Raw genomic sequence first — 19,855 nt, forward strand, 5'->3', positions numbered from 1 at the left:
AAGGACAGAGGGATGTCGTATGCTGTAAAGCCCTGTGAGGCAAATTGTGATTTGTGATATTGGGCTTTATAAATAAGATTGATTGATTGATTGATTGATTGATTGATTGATTGATAGATATTCAGCCTGTGCATGCCTAACTATCAAACTAGAGGTCATTGTGTTTGCACTACACTAACAACTGATGTATATAGAACCACATAAGCACAAGCACTTAACATATTACCTTCACACTTGAAGCCTCGATAAATTGCACATTTTATCATGTAATGCATTGCCATTGTGAACGTAAATGAGCACATAACAGTAACAGTTATCATTTATTGCCATGCCTTTCAATTCTTCACTGATAGTCATGATTTACTCATGTGTAAAGTGTAAATCGTGTAGTTTGGTTTGGTGTACTGGTGCAAGCATTGACCTCTGTCCTCAATGTCTTTTAAGAGCTGTAAATCGGTGCAAAGGTCAGGGCCTTATGTAAGATGTCATATGTAGGCTATGTAATATAATGCCAGCATGACAGTGAAACTATGTCACATGCAAGATGAGTGGCATTTCCATTTTTGGTTAAAGCTTAACGTATGTGATCTTTTGGGGAAAGGTCAGTGACCATATGTAAGCAGTGGAGAACCAATTCTGTAAGACTTCTGTGATTTTGTTGAAACCATAGGAGGGGATGGGGGGGCTTACTTGGCTTCCCGACTCAGGTGTAATCTCTCCAAAAAATATTGTATAAAATATATTTTCCCTCAAACCCATCAAACGCTTTGTGTGCTTATTTCCTGAGTGCTGAGTGTTTGCAGGCAATTTCCACTACACCACCTCAAGCAATGACTCCTGATAACAGTATTTGTAGTTCTCTATTTACTCTGTGCTGCTGGATTCTTTAAACTTGAATATGTTCCTTGACCCCCTGTATATATGGGCTTAACATGCTACTTGGATTTAGATGGAGCTTGGTATCTTTATAACACTTGCACCAAGCACTGAATTATATTTAGATTTTCCCCACATGTGAAAATGCACAGCTTACTTCTCACAGGTCACTTACTCTGTCAAAACTGCCTTAAAAACACTGTGAATATCTTCATAGTGTATTTTAAAAGTTTGTTTTGATGTTGTTCTTGGATTTATTTGTTGATTTTTGCACTTATTTCTTTTTATATCCAAGAGATGGATTTTGTAAGTAGCTTGGCCATATGCATCCATTATCACCTCCCAAGGTTGTTTGGGGGATAACATCTTTAATACAGTTTGAGTGCATTTACATATAAATTTTATTCTTTTTGTTGTATGGAATTATAATCTGATCAGCCCAGATACATATATAAACCAGGAAAGTGCACTCAGTAGAGTGCAGATCTCCACCAAGCACCTGCCCGAGCTTATCACAGCCACTCTAGACAATTCTTGTAATTTCAGCAGACACACCACAGTGCATTTCAAAAGCTAATCAAATACACACCTGGTCTGTTTTTGACGGAGCCAGAATGCGTTGCTCAGAGCACTGTATGTGAAATGTAGATACAATATATTATGAGGATGAATGTATTTTTATTAACTAAATACAGCCACAAATCAAATATCCCAAAAACTGGCAGGCGAAACGATCTGCCTCTGAAATGCTCCTGTTGTGGTATGACGCCGTGCAGTGAACAGAACAAAACCTGAGCGCAGCTGCACACGGTGGGGGTCCCTCCTGGCTCCCTTACAGTCAGGATAGAGTGAAGCTAGCAAAAATGAGGACCAATTCTTCTCATGACGTGCCTATCTTTAGCAGATTATAGCATGTCGGGTATGGAATTAATCAAAATGCTCCGGTTCAAAGTGAAATAAAAATTTTCCATGGATATCAGTTTTGAGCCACGACAAAGGCCAAAATGTGTCCTACAACAGACAGTAAGGCTTGTTGTTTTTAGCTTATTTCTGGATAACTTACAGCCCCTGAGGGTTGGTTAACACTGCGCTGCTGCTGCGCCGTGTCTCCAGCTGAAAGTGGTGATTTGCTAAATACATTCTACAATAATAAATTAGATTAACTATTGGTCTATAATACTGTTGGCTATATTACGCATTTTAATAAAAAAACTTGAGAATAAAAGAAATAAACACGGAAATAATTAGTGGAAACTTTTTTTTTATTGATACTCCTCTCTGACGCACACACTCACGCACGCACTCACGCACGCAAGCACACACGCACGCATGCACACACATTGAACACGCGACTGAATGAATGAATGAACATTGGAAGCGGTTCAGCCGCAGTCCCGCCAGCTGGCGCGGTCACTGTTGAGACTACATTTGTTTTTTATTATTAACAAAATGTTTTTTTATTGACCGTATGAATGGTTTTATTTTCAAATAAATATTTGGAAACGAAAATGTATGCTTTGGTGTACTTTTACAGAGTTTTGCAATATGTATAGCCTACCTGTATGTATCAAAATGTATAGTAATTTTCAGCAGTGGTCTGTGTGACCGCTGCTGCGGTCGGAGGTATAAATGCTCAGAAGTCTAGTGTGTTTCATTTTTGTAACTTAAAAGGCTTCAGAAAACATACAAGACACATTTTTAGGAAAAGTCATAAGAAGAGAAGCTTGTAGGTTTTATCTAAACAGAGTTATTTGCATTATAAAAACCCAAACAGTCTGTCAGACCGTCGTGGCGGTTCTAGTGTTAAGAGGAGTGAGGAGTCAGCAGTTAATGACAGTATAAAACTGTTAATAAAACAGATTTTTCAACAATTGTGTATCACTGCAACCACAAGAGGACCTTGAGCATATACATGTGCACCTTAAATATTAGGCTGACTGGTCCAGTAGTTTGCAAGATTAGCTGGGGACAGACAGAAACACCCAAACACAAACACACACAACCTAAAGCACAGTCCACTCCAAGCTTACGCCTAGCGTGAATAATAATGACACATGCAGAAGGGGTCAAACTGAATGAGGTTACTGTAGAACATACAGACGCTCCTTTTTCATCTGTTTGCAATTCAGACCATACAAGTGATTTGCATCTTACACGTGCTTAAGGATGTTTCAGAGGTCCCTTTAAATCCTTGTCTGTGACAGTGACTCACCTCAGTGAATCAGGGGGGACTTTCATACAGGCCAGGCTGACATGGGTCAGGCTGAATGCGGAGCTGAAGAACTGGCGGAAAGTTGGCAGGGAATCTCTCGCTTTCCTGGAAAAGAACAGCAAAGAAAACAAAAGAAAGATTTTAAGCTGCGAAGGAGTGGGAGGGAAGAGCGGGACAGAAAGTGAGCACAAAAGATGGACCACAATCAGGCAGTTAGACAGAAAATGAAAGGTGGCGAGCAGATAAGAGACTGATCGAGACAAGACAGCGGATGACAGAAGGAGTTGATATGCTGATAGAAAGTGACAGAAATTTTGCAGCAGACAAGCAGAGAACTGACAGAGGAGGAACATGAAAAACAGTGTGCGAGAGAGAAAGGGACAGAAAGAAGTAGACAGATGCTAGCTGTGACATTTAGGTCAGTGTTATATCAACCAGATGCTGAAAAGGTGAAGTTGGCATTAATTACTGCCACCAGTTAAAAAGGTAACACTGACCAATTATCCAACCATCTGCTTGGCGTATAGTACATTAGCCTGTCATCAGAGGAAGGACAGAGACAATGTCTGTGTGTATGTAAGACATCCCTCTGAGCTACAATACATAAGGGGACCACCCACCGCATTTACAGGATGGATGCAGTACACTGGTTCCGATCTGTGTTTAGAACTTGTCAAAGCAGCCAATCTGCCATTTCAGCCCCCACTGCACAAATAATTCACCGCAGGGGAGGATGAGGAAGGGGGTCTGGAGACAGCGGGAGAAAGTGATGAGAGGCAGGGGAGGAGAGAGGGAGAGGGGGAGAGGGAAGGAGGGGGAGGATGTATTCATCTTCTAGAAAAATGAGGTTTGTTTTTCAGGGAAAGATTACCTGCTACCTCTCTTCAGGCAGCTGATATGTTGTTTACTTGTGCAGCACAGACAGCTTTTATTTTTATTTTTTTTTACAGCACATTTTTTCACCCTCATCCTGATAAACAACGAGCATTGTTGCAATGATGAGGCACTCTGAATAGCATCGTTAATATGACTCATTATTTCAGTTATTCATAAACTACAATGCAAAAGTCTCATCAATAAATCTACAAACAGAGAAAAGAGAGAGAGACACTTGTACTTTCAGATAATTTTTTCTGCAGCATTATCATTTCATGGAAACCTTTTTCATGGCCGACGAGGCTCAGTCCCATAAACGGGATGCGGTCGTTAACATTACTCACTACAGCTGTGTGTTTCCTGCTACGCCATGTCAAAATGTCTGCAAACGAATGCAACATGTTTTGTTTACTTTGATTGTACTCATTTTCTTTTGCTACAGAATCAATTAACACCAGATGGTTGAGTGAATAATTTTCTTTCAAAATAAAGCAACTCATCATAGAGTAATGGAGTAATAAAGAAAAACAGCCATGCTAGCAGGTCTGTGAGGCCACAACAGCGCTTTGAGCTGCGTGCTATCGTCAGCATACTGACACTCTCCGGATGACAAAGGAAAACACTGACTTTTAGCAGGTATGATGTTCACCATATGTTTGCTTTCCTAATTTAGCATGTTAGCATCTTAACAGTTGCTAATTACCACTAAACACAGAGTGCAGCAGCAGTTGATGGGAATACTGTTAGTTTTCAGGAAATCTGTCACAAAAAGTAATGGACAAAGTTAAATTTAAAAGTTAAACTCTTAACCCCATGGGATCACTTAAGATATTAGGCACCATGCGTGTCTTTACTAAATTCTATAATAATTCATCCTATAGTTGCCTAGATTTCTCAGTCTGGACCAAAGTGGTTGACCAACCACGCTTGTGACCAACAGACAGACATTACTATCCCTAAAGCACCGCCGCTAGTGAAGCTGGGAAAATGACCTCATTGTTTGTGTGGTCTATTGCCGTATATGCAAGGATCATTTGTATTCTATACCATGGATATAGTGACCTTTACTACTTTAAATCCTGCTGATTCTTCAAATATGCTCCAAACTATGAGCTGCATCTTAGTTAGTTGACGACTGCACAATTGCTGATTCACAGAATTGTTGCTGAATCACATTCAATAAAAAACTATTTCAAAGTCAAATGCTGTATGCTTTTCATACTATGGTTACATGTCATATTTACAAGGCATTTGCCTGTCTATAAATTTTAAACATATGCTTTAGATCTTTAAAGTTATTTCTGCTGTACTGATACTTCAGCTCCTTTTTGATTTTTATCTTGACTTGTCAAATGACATTTCATCTGACTTCACAAACACTTAACATTTCACTAAAACCTTGGACTAATTTCATCCCAACAAAATTAACCAACACATCAAAACCTTTCAACTTCCACTCACATTTGAACTACCTTTAGTGTTTTAACTTTCACTGACACTAGAACTCCTTGCAATGACTTCAGCTGACACTTTAACTGTTTAACTTACTCCTATACAAAGGCACAACATGACTCAAGACCATAGACTATGAAATAATGAACGTAGCTATCGTGACGTCACGCACTTGGTTCGGAACTCCCATTTTGAAGCCTCCAATTGGACATTTTGGCCGTCAACATCTTGTTTTGGTTTTGGAGCCAGAAGTAACCTTATTTGGACGAGATGGTGAAGCTGTGGAGGAGCAAGGGGTGGATCTGACTTGTAGGATCTAGCGACGCCTTGCAGATAGCCTGTCACTCCAGCAGCCTCGCCCTTCAATATGCATAAATTTAAGCCTTAATAAAATGTAAAAGGGTAGGATATATACACTGATCAGCCAAAACATTAAACCACTGGTGGGTGAAGTGAATAACATTGATCATCTTGTTACAGTGCTATGTCCTGCAGGGAAACCTTGGGTCCTGGCATTCATGTGGATGCTACTTGACACGCTCCACGCACTCGAACACCATTGCAGACAAAATAAACCCCCTCATGGCAACAACACTTGTCAATGGCAGTGGCCCCCCAGCAGGACAGTGCACCGTGCCACGCCACAAAAACTGCTCAGGAATGACCTGAGGAACATGACAGAAAGCTCAAGGCGTAGACCTGGCCTCCAAATACCCAAGATCCCGATGTGATCGAACATTTGAGGAACGTGCTGGTATAGAGGTACCCCCGATCCACGGTGGCCAATTCCGGTCCTTTGTCATGTTCCTCAGGTCATTCCTGAGCAGTTTTTGTAAGCATGGTGCATTGTCCTGCTGAGGGGCCACTGCTACTGAGGAGTGCTGTTGCAATGAGGGGAAGGGGGGGGTACATGGTCTGCACTGGTGTTTATGTGGGGGGAGCATGTCAAGTAGCATCCACATAAATGTTAGAACCCAAAGTTTCCCGTCAGAACTTTGCATTGTAACAAAATGATCAATGTTGTTCACTTCATTTGTCAGTGGTTTTAATGTTTTGGCTGATCTGTGTATAAAAGTCCACCCCAGTGCAGTTGCTATGTTAAAATTAGCTGTAAAAACTAAAACTGTTTTTTTGCACAAGGCTGTAAACATGTTTATTTCTGCTGTAAAGTTGGGCATTTTAACACAGGGACCTAAGGGGATTCATTTACTTTCAGAGTCAGCCTCAAGTGGCCATTCAAAGAACTGCAGTTTTTGGCATTTCTGCGTTGGGTTTATCTTGTAGCCCTTGAGTTTGCTGCTTGCTCAAGACTCAACATCATAAAATATTTAAATTACAAATCTTCCTAGTGAAGTTGTGAGCACACAACCTTTTTTCTCAGAAAATGCCTTTTGTAGTAACAATTTTCATTATCATTATCATTATTTGCTACAGACCTTAACTGTAGATAAAGATATTCTTTTAAAATAAACCCCCACATCTTTAAACATTAGGAAAATATCAGCATGACCTGACTTTCAGTATCTCCACTGATGCAAATTCAGCCTAAACCGACATATCACAAGTATATTTATAATATGTCGGAACCTCTAGGACATCATAACTGAAAACCTGCCTTGCACTTTCCTCTCCGATTACTGAGCCAACTTTGTCGTGCGCCCATGTGTTTGGCACAGCTGTTTAATTGGAATGAGAGCAGTAATGTGACTGGCTAAGAATATAATGAATAATCGCTACACCCCACCAATTTCTATTCCGCTTCAACAAATTCCTTTGTGCATATTGCACCCTGAGTATGAGCAGTTATTGTCCTTGTGCACATGACCCAGTGATTTACACTGATTGTTATGATTGCACTGTAAGAGCATAAGACCATCAGGATTTGATTTAGGACCTGTCGGGTTGGCTTCTAACTTAACAATAATACCAACCACAATAAGCTTTTGGCGCATGCTCATTTCAAGAAACATACACACAGATACTACGCCAAAATAATCATTCTATTTCTTGAACTATAGCATCATTTTTTTCCCCAGTGATTAGGAAAATGTATGGTTGACCAAACTGCATGTCTTTCATAATGCTGTGACATTCACCCCGCACAGATAAAACCATGTTAACTTGGTTAAAAGATAAAACTTTATGTAGCAAGAGGAAAGAAATGAAAGAAAATGTGAGATAAAGAGACAAAAAAAATGGAGAAGAAAATTAAGTTATGAAGGGTAAAAAATGGAAAAGGTCATAAAGGGGTGAGAAAGGATGAAGACATTAAGATAGTAGTGAGGGGAAACCAGGCAGCTGCATTACGAGCCCCTGTCATTGCTATTGTGATAACCTCCCAGTGTGTGGAACACCAGCTCTTCTTTGACCCATTTGTAATGATTAGCATACAGCCTGTCAGGACTCCGCTGATACAGAATGGCTTCTGTCGCATAAGCAGATACGGTGTCACTGTCTCTCTCACAAAACCGTCCCCTGGGAGCTGCATCAGCAACTTGTTTCCACACGTGTCGATGTGTGTAACTGTATCTACATGGACTGCTCATTGTCTCTTGCAAGTGACACATCTGTGTGTGTGTGTGTGTGTGTGTGTGTGTGTGTGTGTAACTCCAGTGCGTGTTTGTGTGTGTGACGGGTGAAGGAGGGGTCTGAGGCGGTTCGTTCCATATTCATGAGCGGCAGCCGGGCGGTTCTTATCAACTCGGTTAAGCTTTGTGGCTCCGTGTTGTCACCACAACACTGCGGCCGTCTGACCGGCAGCACTGAGCCAGCGTGCATTTAATACCAGAAGACCCGTGACCGGCAAGAGGTGGGATGAACTATGAAGAGAGGGAGGCAGATGGGAGAGGGGAGGGGATGAGTGGGAAGATGTGAGGAGAAAGAGCAGTGGGAAAAGGGATGAAAGTTGAAGGATGTGAAGAGGGAGGAGGAGTGATAAGGAGAGAGGAAGAGGAGAAGGGAATATAAGTGGAGAGTGAGGAGGAAGGAAAGAGGAGAGGAAAAGAAGACGATGATGGTGAAGGAGGCAGTAAACAAGAAGAATGGGATGAGAGGAGAAAACAAGCATGGAAAGGGAAAGACAAAAACCATATAGAGAAGACGGATGGAGCGTGGATGTCTCCAGTAAAAGGAGGGTGGAATTCTGGGAAATTCCTATTAGAAAAGAGAACTCTGTGTGGTCAAGAACTCACACATTCACACCATAAAAATAAAGAATGAAGGAAGAAGGGTGCAGCCAGACAAATGCAAAAAGTAAAAGATGGATTGAGAGATACAGTAGATACAAAGAAACAGAGCGCAAGAAAAAAAAATGCAAGCGTGGGAGCCTGGGGATTGGCACAATAATTCACGTCTAAAATTAGTCTCATTTTTCACCGACTTCTTTCTCAGTAATTCTGTAATGTAATATGCTGAGCAGGGAAGCTCCTGGGCTCCTGGGGGACACGACATGATGAGAGCCGCAGCCGCTTCTGCCCGCTAGCTAGGTAAACACAGACACACACATGCACCCACACACATACATACTTTCGCACGCAAAAACAGACTTGTGGGCATGCAAACAAGTGCGTGACAGATGGAAAACTTGTTAGCAAACAGAGACATGTGTACGTTTAAGACAGACGGGAACACATTCTGCACACACATACTGTACATATAAATATATATGCGGCGAGCCAGAACAAATTAAGGGGGGCGAGCCGAGCGTGCACGCTAATTCCGTCAGTGAGGTCCAGGGCTAAAACACTAATCTACAGCAGAAAATAAATGATGATGCTCGCTCTGCTCCGCACCTCCTAACTGGAATTCATCCAGAGCTATTTGGCTGAGTCAGAAGAAGAAAACAAATGTCCTTTTTCCTTAAAAAAAATAATAATAATAGTAAAGACAACAATTTAACAGGGATTTACACTTGAGGTGAATGCCCACCTGTGAGAGAAGGAGTTCTTGGAGAGGTTCAGGTAGGAGAGGTCAGCACAGCAGCCTCGCAGCAAGGCCCCAAACAACTGGCAGAGAAACAGAGAGAGAGAGAGACAGAGAGATAAATGGGTTGCGCTATGTTCACTACAGTGAATGTGAGTGTGTTGTATAACAGTTATTTTGGCTCTTGAACACTGCACAAATGATTATGGCACAGATTAAAGCTGACACAAATGCAATTTGAACACACCAAAAAAATGATGCGGCTGTATATCATTCTTGGCAGGAGCCTCTTCGATAAAAATGTCCCTAAATGTATCATGCTAGCATTATAGATGGCATTAAATAATAGAATTTCATAAAAGCCTGACTCGGCAGATTGGAGTGTGGAAAAAAAACAATGGACCAGAACAAATGAGATGTTACTGCTGGTCAAATCAGGACAAAGCAGTCTTTGCAATTTATTTTAAGATTTGTTTGATTCTTTTTGTGCCATATGTTTAGGATTTGTACAAGATAATACGACCTTTGTCATTAGGTTAATACATCTCTCACTCACACACACACATGCACATACACACACACACACACACGTGCACTGAGCATCCACAGTGTGTGACTGCCAAGGAACATGGAAACTTGGAATACAAACAGACATTTGTACTGACTGTTTGTTCATTATCTGCTGAGAGTAGCAGACATGGGACCAAGTCATTGTTTTTCAAGTCACAAGTAAGTCTCAAGTCTTTGCAATAAAGTCCCAAGTCCAGACTGAAAATTCCCAAGTGAAATCCCAAGTCCTAAACCTTGAGATTCAAGTCCTAAATAGCTCATAATGTGCTCTTCACCTGATGCAATGCTATTTTAACTACAGAGTAATAATATCTTCAAGTTACAAAAGTCATGAATGCTTTTTAAAATTTGTATTTATTTGTTAAAACAAGTTTGTTAAAACACGTGCAACTGAACTCAATCATAAAAAAGTAAGGCAAACATCCACATTCATAGCATATCGCACTGTTAAGCAGTAGCACAACGGAATTATTTTTTTATGTTTGTGTACTGTCTTGTATTTATCTCATATTGGAAAAATGTCTAGAACTTTCTCTTCTGAAATTTGTAAGACATTTTCTGTAAGACTGTTCTTCCTTGACGTGATACTGTATGTTGTTGCATGTTTTATGTTGTATTTCTAAATGGCAAAGAGGTAAATTTAAAACAAAGTAGGGAAATGAATTTATTCATGTCACACTTTTTCATCTTTAGTGTTTGGGAAAGTGTTGTGTTTTCAAGCCACAATGCTCAAGTCCAAGTGAAGTCACAAGTCACTGGTGTTGAAGTCCAAGTCAAATAGAGATTAAAGTCATAATTTTTGTGCCTTGTGCCTTTTTGAGTCCAAATCTCTGTGTGCTTACTAAGATGCTACATTACAGCTGTGTGAAGTTCATGATTTCCTCTTGGGGATCAATTTCTGATTCTGATTCTGAGTTAAGCAAAGCAACCCTAAAATGTTCTTCAACTCTAAAATGTTCTTTTGTCTGAGCCACTAAATGTTGGTGTCTCAGTGAGAAATGCAGGTAGGGGGATTTGGCCCTACATTTTGGGATCAGCTGTAAACATGTACTTCAGTATTCCAAGTTATGTCATGTAATATTCCTTTTCCACTACATTTCAGAGGGTCTATATTACTCTTTTTACTCTACTACATTTATCTGTCTGCTTTAAAGACTGGTTACCTTCCAGATTCATATTTAACATACAACATATGATCAGCTTTTGAAATATGATGTATTGTTAAAGATTACACCAGTGGTTCTGAGCATGTTTGGCTGGTGAGCCCTTAGAGAAATGCAGTGTTTAGTCTGGGACTAACTGTCATATTGATGTAAGATGTAGATGTGTTGTAAGCAGTTTCACCAAAGAGATTTTCCTTTCAACCTTGTCAGATGGTTTTATTTGAATAACAGTTTAAGGTATAACGAGGAAAAATTATCCAATATTTCATATAAGAACTAGAGAAAGGTCAGAAAACTGAATTCAAATGGTTGAACTTTGTTTCTTCTTCTTTTCTCTCCCATTAGTGGACAACTCCTCACATTTATGTTAAGACCCTTTAAAGGGGCCTGACCCCTAGGTTGCAAACTACTAGCTCCATCTTAACCAATTGCAACACCAAAATACTATAAACGCATTCATCCCTCTGGACTGACAAGCTGATGATGTAATATTTAATGATATATCAGTTACAGGGGCCATTTTTTTGCAGAACACATAATTTTATGTTTCATACTTGAAGCACATGTTCCTGGTTTTACTTTTGTACTTTTGGGAGTAGGATTTTGAATGCAGGAGGGGCTGCTCTCAGTATCTCTATGCAATTCAGGGAAAGGTCACTGCAGGGTGTGCTTCAATGACCAGACCTTCATCATGAGTACATGTGGAAATGCAAAGTTAGCCTTCACATCACCACTGGACAAAATGCTCAGGACTGCTTTCGTTACCCTCCACCGCCAGTGAGATATTGACTTTTATTTGTATTCGTGGTCACACACAATGTTTAATTATAATAATGTAAGAAAGAGGTTCTGCTTTTTAAACAAATGTTTAAATGAAGACCAATAGTCTACAGCCATCCAAGCAGCTCTGTGAGGCAGTAGTTCGGTGCAGTATGCTAACATGCTCACAACGGCAATATTAGAGTGCTGATGCTTAGCAGGTATAGTTAACCTCTGGACACCATCTTAGTTTAGCATGTTAGTATTAGGGCTGCACAATGTGCAAAAAAACATCATATTGTGATTGTTTTGACTAATTGCAATTGTGATTTAAGTCAGGATTTTAGGCGGAATGGTAATTTTTGCATTTCATTTTTAATTAAAAAAAATAATAATACAAAAACGATGATGATGTGATGTTTTTGCTGGGGTCTGTACCAAATAAACATGCTCCCTTATGTCTGGAATATGCTTTGAAGGCCAGGTTATCTCTGTAGCACACAATGCTTTACCTATAATGTTAATGTATGCAAATTTTACCTTTATCAAACAATTGCGGCTCTTGCAATTGTGATTAACTGTGCAGCTCTAGTTAGTATGCAAAACCTTTGGACAAAGTACAGCTGAGGAGGCTGTTGGGACATTGGGTCGTTAGTTTTGCAGGAGTTTGACCATAAACCAAAGTATTACACAGACTGAAATTTTGACCTGATGGTGGTGCGACGGGAAAAGAGCAAAGGGATCACTTAAGTGATTATAGTTCATCCTGAGGGGGACGTGAATGTGTGTACCACATTTCATTACAATACATGCAATGGTTAGAGACATTTCACTGAAAACCACAGACGTCAGCCTCATGGTGAAGCTGCTGGGAAAGACAGAAAGACTGACACTTATTGAGTCATGCCACCAGCATTGCTAAGAAGAGATCTGGAATGTTTAAAAGTTGTTGCAATTTTCCCAATTTTTTAATCTATTCCCCACAATGGGCACTAATGAAAATGAAAACTGGGACATTCTGAAAAGAAAAAACATAATAGTGAGTTATTTAAGTCCTAATAGTGGGAAAAGAACAGTGACTTAATTTTCCGTTCTTGCCCATTTTAGGGTTAATGCCCCCAAGCTCCAGCAGCTGAGTGAAATATAGCAGACACTGTGTTTCCACCAATCTTTCAAAGTGTGTCCGGAAAGTGCTCATCTGTCAGAGAAAGTCTACGAATTCCCGATAGCAGGACCAAATGGGCAATAAGAAGAGTAATTGTATTACACTGAATCAGAATCAAGCTGAAACCACACCAGCGGAAAAATTAATTACTTACATTCTTCAATTTGTTACACTAAATATCCATCAATTGTCAAGTTTCACATTAAATATGGGGGAAAAAAGCCACTCAAAGCCTGTGTAGGAAATTAATTATGCTGTGTCACCCAAGGTTTCCCTGCCTATATGATCAACGTAACATCATGCAGCAATACAGCAATTCATCTACCATCCATCAAGGTGCATAACCAATCAAGCTCTCATCTTGTGGAGATATGGCTCGCGTTCAAATAACCGGGGTCTGGATGTACCAAAATGAATATCCAGGAATCTGTGACCCAATTAATCTTGAAATAAAGATGATATATGTCTGTTTATTAGACAAGAGAAAGCTTTAGGCAAATATGAGTGGCATCAAAACCCAATTTCTCGTAAGACTTTAAGTAGCATCTCATCACTTGCGAGAGGTTAAACTGTCGGACAAATCCATTTTATCCTGGCAGTGTGATCCGTCACGGAAATTGACTAATCGACCGTTGTCGGTACATCAACGCAGATTAAAACAGGAACTTATTAATAATTCAATCCAACAGGCCAACACTAAAAAAGACAAATTCTTCCTCAGACAGTTCCCCTCTAAAGGATAAATGACAATTAGCAAAACAGGACATGAAGCAGCTATCACAGAGAGCACTCTTTTGGTCTCAAGGGGAGTTTTAAAGAGATACAGGGGCGAGACAAAGTTTGAAAACTTGCAAATAAAGCAGAATAGATGCAATGACTTCCACTCATGCACATAATTCAATACAAAATTCATGGCCCACATTTACGGGGAGGGAGGAGGATAAGTTTCACGGGGTGGACCATTCCCTCCTAAAAGAGATTCCTGCCTGACAAGCTGCCCGCTTCTTGGGGTTTAAAACTGCTCGAGTGAAGTGCAGCAAGGAAGAAAGCAAACACATGCATAGTAAAGTGCAAGGCAGTGTGGGAAATGAAACACAGAGGTGAAAGTTATCAGAAGTATTCAGATCCTTAGTGATATAACAAGGTAAAACAACCTCCATTGCAGGTAAAAATTCAGCATTCAAAACCTTACGTAAGTAAAAGTGAAGTCGTAAAAGTACTGTCAGCAAAATACACTTTAAGTTAGAAAGTACTCAGTATACAGAATGGCTCCATGTAGTGTTACACACACATTGTGGAGCTATGATCACTGTTGCATTAATGTGTGAGGACTGTATGTACTTTTTCTTACTGCAGGTTGGGGGTTAACTGCCACTGCATTCCCCCCACTCTTGCCGCCACCTTCAAAAAAATTATAGTTTTAGTTTTTCATTAGACTTCAGTGTCAGAACAACCTGTCACAACACATACCATAAAGCCTGTTGCAAGAAATCTTGTTTGATAGTAATTTATGTTCTGAATAACATATCACTAAGCTTGTCAAATTATGTTTTTATCACCTCAGAAATACTGCTAAAATAAGATCTATTTTAACTTCGAGATACAGAAACTGTCGTACATGCTTTTATCTCTTCGCGCCTTGATTATTGCAAAACCTTTATTCCTGTCTTAATCAAAAAACCTTGCAACAACTACAGATGGTACAGAACTCAGCCAAAAGGCTTTTAACCAGAACCAAGAAGTACAATCACATCACACCAGTTTTAGCTTCTTTACATTGGCTCCCTGTCTGTTTTAGGATTGACTTTAAAATCTTACTGATTACTTTTAAGGCTCATGGTTACATTTCAGATCTTTTAATCCCCTATGAACCTTTGTGTAGCTTGAGATCCTCGGGCAGAGGTCCTCTGTTTGTTCCAGAGCCCAGACTGAAGACTAAAGGGGACAGGGCTTTTGCAATCAGGGCCCTGAGGCTCTGGAATAACCTGCCCAAGGATATAAGGGTCGCTGAGTCACTGTCTTTGTTTAAGTTTCTCCAAAAAAGGTACATCTATTGGAGAGCATATCCTGTTTTTATCTGACCTGTCCATTTAATTGCTATATTATTGATTTAAATGTCACTTATTATCTTGATTTGAGTTTTGGCCTTTTTTATTTTATCTTTTCCTTTGGTAACATTTTATGACATTTTAGTTTGTTTCATTCTTCTTGTGTTTTAAATGTACTTAGTTCTACTGTAAAGCACTTTGTAACTGTGTTTTTGAAAGGGGCTATACATATTAACAAGAAAGAATAAGGCAGGTTGCAGCATAAGAATCAGGAAGTGTCAATTTTGGAAAAGTCTCATAAAAAGTGTTTCAAATAATCCTACTGCACTTTCTTTTTTACATTTTATTATAAAAAATATATAAAACTTTGACTCAATTACAGATTAAAATACTTCATAAGAGGGAGTGTTTTAATGAACAATGCACAGAGACTGATTCTATGTTTTGGGTAAAAAATCATCTCAGAAATATGCAAGTTAACTAAAGCTACAAACATGCTAGATTAAAAAGCACAAAAAATCCCTCTAAAATGTAGTGAAGTACAAGTATAGAATGGATGCACTCAAATAAAGTAAAATACAGTACAAGAACCTCAAACCTGCAAGTGCAGTACTCCAATAAATATTCTTGAAAAACATTCCACCACTGAGAGGAACAAAGTATTTAATCAACAATGGGATTTAATTAAGTAGGTGAATGTGATGGTCTAAAACCTGAAGACCAGCAAATATGGTTGATTTGTAATATGATGCAGCATCATGGCAATATAGTGAGTGTGGAGTTCAGACACCATCCTCCATGTTAGCAAGCACTCGCCCTGCTGGGGTGTCACTGAGCAGCAGAGCTCAGAGTTGATCTCTCTCTCTCTCTCTGACCTCTTACCTCCCAGCAGCAGAGAACACAATGATATTTATGTCTGTTCCATCCAACCTTGCATGTCCCTACAGCGCGTTATCCTGTCAGCAGCAATACAGCACTGACAAAGCAGCGGTGACACAACATAAACAATAAATGTGACCTCCCATTCAGCCAGCTCTTTTCACAAACCTCTACATCTTCCAGAGGGACACAGACACTAAAAACCTCCTGAGTACAGTTGTAACTTTCAACTGATTTTCCACTGAGTCTTGAACGTTCACGGTGAACCTGGAAGAACTGCCATCTCAGCAGTAACCAGCAGGGGCAGACACATTCAAGCGTGGTCACTGAACTCTCTCAGAGAGACGGCTCTGTCATCCTTTTAGATGTTAGCGTATCTGCTAATGCGGCAAGACACCGTTTTGTCACACTGGCAGACATGCTAAATTTAGACACAGCAACAACACGGATGAAGTCATCTTTCTGAAGTGACAAAGCTGTGAACAAACACGTTCAACAAAGACTGTTGTATGCTATTCATACAATGTATCGTCTGTATAATTCATAAGCGGCTATACGTTTCTATTGGAGTGCATTCTAAGAGCTTTAACCATCACTTAGAGCATTATGCACAGAGGAGCTCTGAGAAAGACAGTGAGTCTACTGAGGTAACATTGTTTTTCTGTGGTGGGCAATTCATATTCAGGACGCTACCCCCTTCCTGTTTCTTGGCCTGAATCCCATCCTTGAGATGAGATCAGACAGCGATGGGTGGATAGTGACTGTAACAGAGACGATGAGTACCAACCGAGTCCACGGTGCAGTCTGTCCCAGACAGGTCCAAGTGAACCAGGCAGTTGGGCTGGGCCAGGAACAGGTACAGGTTCTGCACGGGAAGAACAAGAGTGTCTTTTAGAGAATGAATATGACAAATATATATATGCAATATACTGTATGTACCAAATTATACAAAGGTCATAAAAAGTATTCACTGCCTATGGGAATTTTTTTTTTTTTTTTCAAAAGTTTATAACTTTGAATTTTGTAGATTTAATGTGGCTTTTGGACACTGTTCAACAGAAAAAGACCTTTTAATGTAAAAGTAAAAACAGATATCTACAAAGTTATCTTTATTTGTTACAGATATTACAAAAAAAGAATTTGCACCCTGAACATCCCAGTTGAATCAATCATTAATAAATGGGAAGGAGCATGGCACAGCTGTTAATGGCTGTCATCAAAAACTGAGCGAGACCAGTGAGGAAGGCCACCAAGAGACCTCTGACAACTCTGGACAGTTGCTTTACCTGTCACAGCTTTATGGGAGGAGTGGTAAAGAGAAAGCCACTCTGGAAAAAAAAAAAAAACCCTCACACACAATCTGGGCTACAGTTTGTCGGAAGGCATGTGGGAGATTCTGAAGTCTGCTGGAACAAAGTTCTGTGGTCTGATGAGAGTTTTGTATCCATCAAATCATAATAAACATACTGTACTGTAGCATGCCCAGTGTGAAGTGTGGTAGTGGCAGCATTACGCTGTGGGGATGCATCTCTGCAGTAGGCTGAAGGAAAGCTTGTGACGGTAAATTGAACATAGAAAAATACAGAAATCTTAAATGAAAACCTGATTTAAAAAACCTGTTGCTTTGGAGAATATTTGTTTTTCTGTAAAACAAGCGTGAAGCCAAAGCTACACAGGTAAAGATAACAAAGTTAATGTCCTGGAGTGACCGAGTCTACGTCTCAATCCAATCCAGAATTTGTGGCTGGATTTGAAAATGCTGTTCACTCACAATCCCCGTGCAGCCTGACAGAGCCTGAGCGGTTTTGCAAAAAAAAAATGGAGCCAATACTGATGCAAGCATGTATTTTCTTTTTGTCATTCATTTAAATCGCTTTGTAGCAATCTGTCTGCACTTTGACATTAAAGGGTCTTTTTCTGTTGCCCTATTAAATTACCCATGATTAAATGTGGGGAAAACAGTGGCTGGGTTTCCATTCACATTGTTTCTATTCACATCTGCTATGCAAAAGTAATGAAAGAACATTGAGAAAAACAGCTGGTGGTGCAAATTCTCCAATTAGGTGCCATTAAACCATTTCAGAAGATTACAAGTCAAACCAAAAGGTGTGGAAAACCATGTTAAAACATTTATGGAAATATACAGATATTAGGTGTGGGTGGTATCAAGGTACTACGGTATACTGAGGTATTCAAATATCGCGAAGGTTATTATTTAAATACCGTCAAAAATACAGATGCGCCTCTTTCTATTAAACTGATACGAAGATGCTGCATTAAGGCGATGTATTGTAGTGCACAGCATGCGCCACTAGAGGTCAGTCTGTACTGGTGAAACAGGCAGCTGAGCTGAGAAAAATGGTGACTGAGTGGTGAGGATAATGTAAAATGCCTCTTCAGATGACTTCCTCTAACTACAGAAGCAGTTTATTAGCCACGTGATTTTATTCAACATGTCATCTCTGTTCAGCCTACTGATGTGTCAGTATCCACTGAGGCACCTAGTGTCATCGGGTCCTACAGCAAGAAGGGTGCTTATCTCCTATTTATTCAATATTCTATGGGCCATAAGTATTTAAAACAAGCAAGACCTGTGTTGGTTGTCTTTCTGATATGAGAAACAGATCAGCACTGTTAGCTAGACAATGACATACATGGTACAAAGACTTCTACCACCAATAGCTCAGCTTTTACGTTTGTTTTGTTTGTTTTTTCCTGTATTAACACAAATGCCATCATACATCGTGTACCAGACACCGCCCAAGCCTAATAGATAAAGTATTTCTGTTTGATTCCATGTTTGATTTGAGGAAGATTATTGTCTCAACATTGCTCCGTGCAGATCTGATGGTTCGTCTGCAGCATTTTTCGTTTCTCCATTGAATGCTCACGTTACATGCTGTAGTTGGGTCGATTTCCGATTTTACCAATCTGGTCCAGTGTACGGGCTGAAGCCAGTTTGATTTTATGCAAGGCGGCTCAACCAACATTTTTAGTATGACATGTTTTGGCAAATTCAAAAGCAGTCTACATCAGCAACCTGTGCTGATGGCAACACGATGCTAAATCCAGCTTGTATTGCATAAGAAATAAGCCAAATAATAACATGATTAACATAATATTATGTTTAGAAACAGACTAACTGAGTCACTCATAACTGACAGTCGATATGCAATTTGCTGCCTAGCCCAGGCCAGTGTCGGCAACATGAAGGAGATCAACTTTCAGGAGAAATGGGAGGGTCAGAGCAGCTACGTTGTGTTTGTTTACTAGGACCGTCATGTGTCTTAATGAGACGAGACATGGCAGAGTTAGTCTGTCAAGAAAACTAAAACTGCGGCAATATGGTAACATTTTGGATTTGAAGCTTATGAAAAACATGTCCTAACTGGCTGCAGGCGATGCAGCACTGCCCTTTTGAGCTTAACTTTTGTCAGACACCATGTTTCTATTTATTCCCGTCACTTGCCTATATAAAGCGTCGCAATGGACGAGGAAAGCTGATTCATGAAGTTGAAATGAGGGATTATCTTCATGATTCCCTCTTATTTGACTGCAAAAACAAAAGTAAGGTAGCAGCTGGCTGGAAAGAGATTGCAATGTAGCTAAAAGTTTCTGGTAAGGAAAATGATCATCGCTAAACACAATCTGCTTGCTGTTGGCTATGTTGTATGTCATTTATTAGAAAATATCACAACATAATATGTGCATTTTCTGCTTAAAAAGTAGCATTACAAATGTAGGAAGATAGCAAGTGGCTACCCTCCCATCTTTTCAGTGGTTATGTCTCCAGTGTTTTCTCACACACACAGCTAATATTTATGTGATTTGTTTACATGAAGTAACGGAAGCGTACAGTGTGGACACAGAGCTCCGATGTCATGTGATGTGACGCACAGCCAGACACTCGCTTGCTGTTGAAACTCACTGTCAT

The 19,855-nt window shown here is 39.9% G+C and overlaps 1 protein-coding gene across 5 annotated transcripts in view; it reads right to left on the reverse strand.

Annotated features, from left to right (window-relative positions):
• The window catches only part of carmil3 (capping protein regulator and myosin 1 linker 3), a 119,387-nt gene that overhangs the window by 49,858 nt on the left and 49,674 nt on the right, over positions 1-19,855 (reverse strand). For all 5 annotated transcript variants that reach the window (XM_050033331.1, XM_050033330.1, XM_050033332.1 and 2 more), the window contains exons 14-16: positions 16,709-16,786; positions 9,344-9,420; positions 3,089-3,193 (exon numbers count right to left, since the gene is read on the reverse strand). In XM_050033331.1, the coding sequence (XP_049889288.1) occupies positions 3,089-3,193; positions 9,344-9,420; positions 16,709-16,786 (260 nt within the window). The remainder of the gene's footprint in view (positions 1-3,088; positions 3,194-9,343; positions 9,421-16,708; positions 16,787-19,855) is intronic.

Source organism: Epinephelus moara, chromosome 21 (assembly GCF_006386435.1).
Source record: "Epinephelus moara isolate mb chromosome 21, YSFRI_EMoa_1.0, whole genome shotgun sequence".
Classification (NCBI taxonomy): domain Eukaryota; kingdom Metazoa; phylum Chordata; class Actinopteri; order Perciformes; family Serranidae; genus Epinephelus; species Epinephelus moara.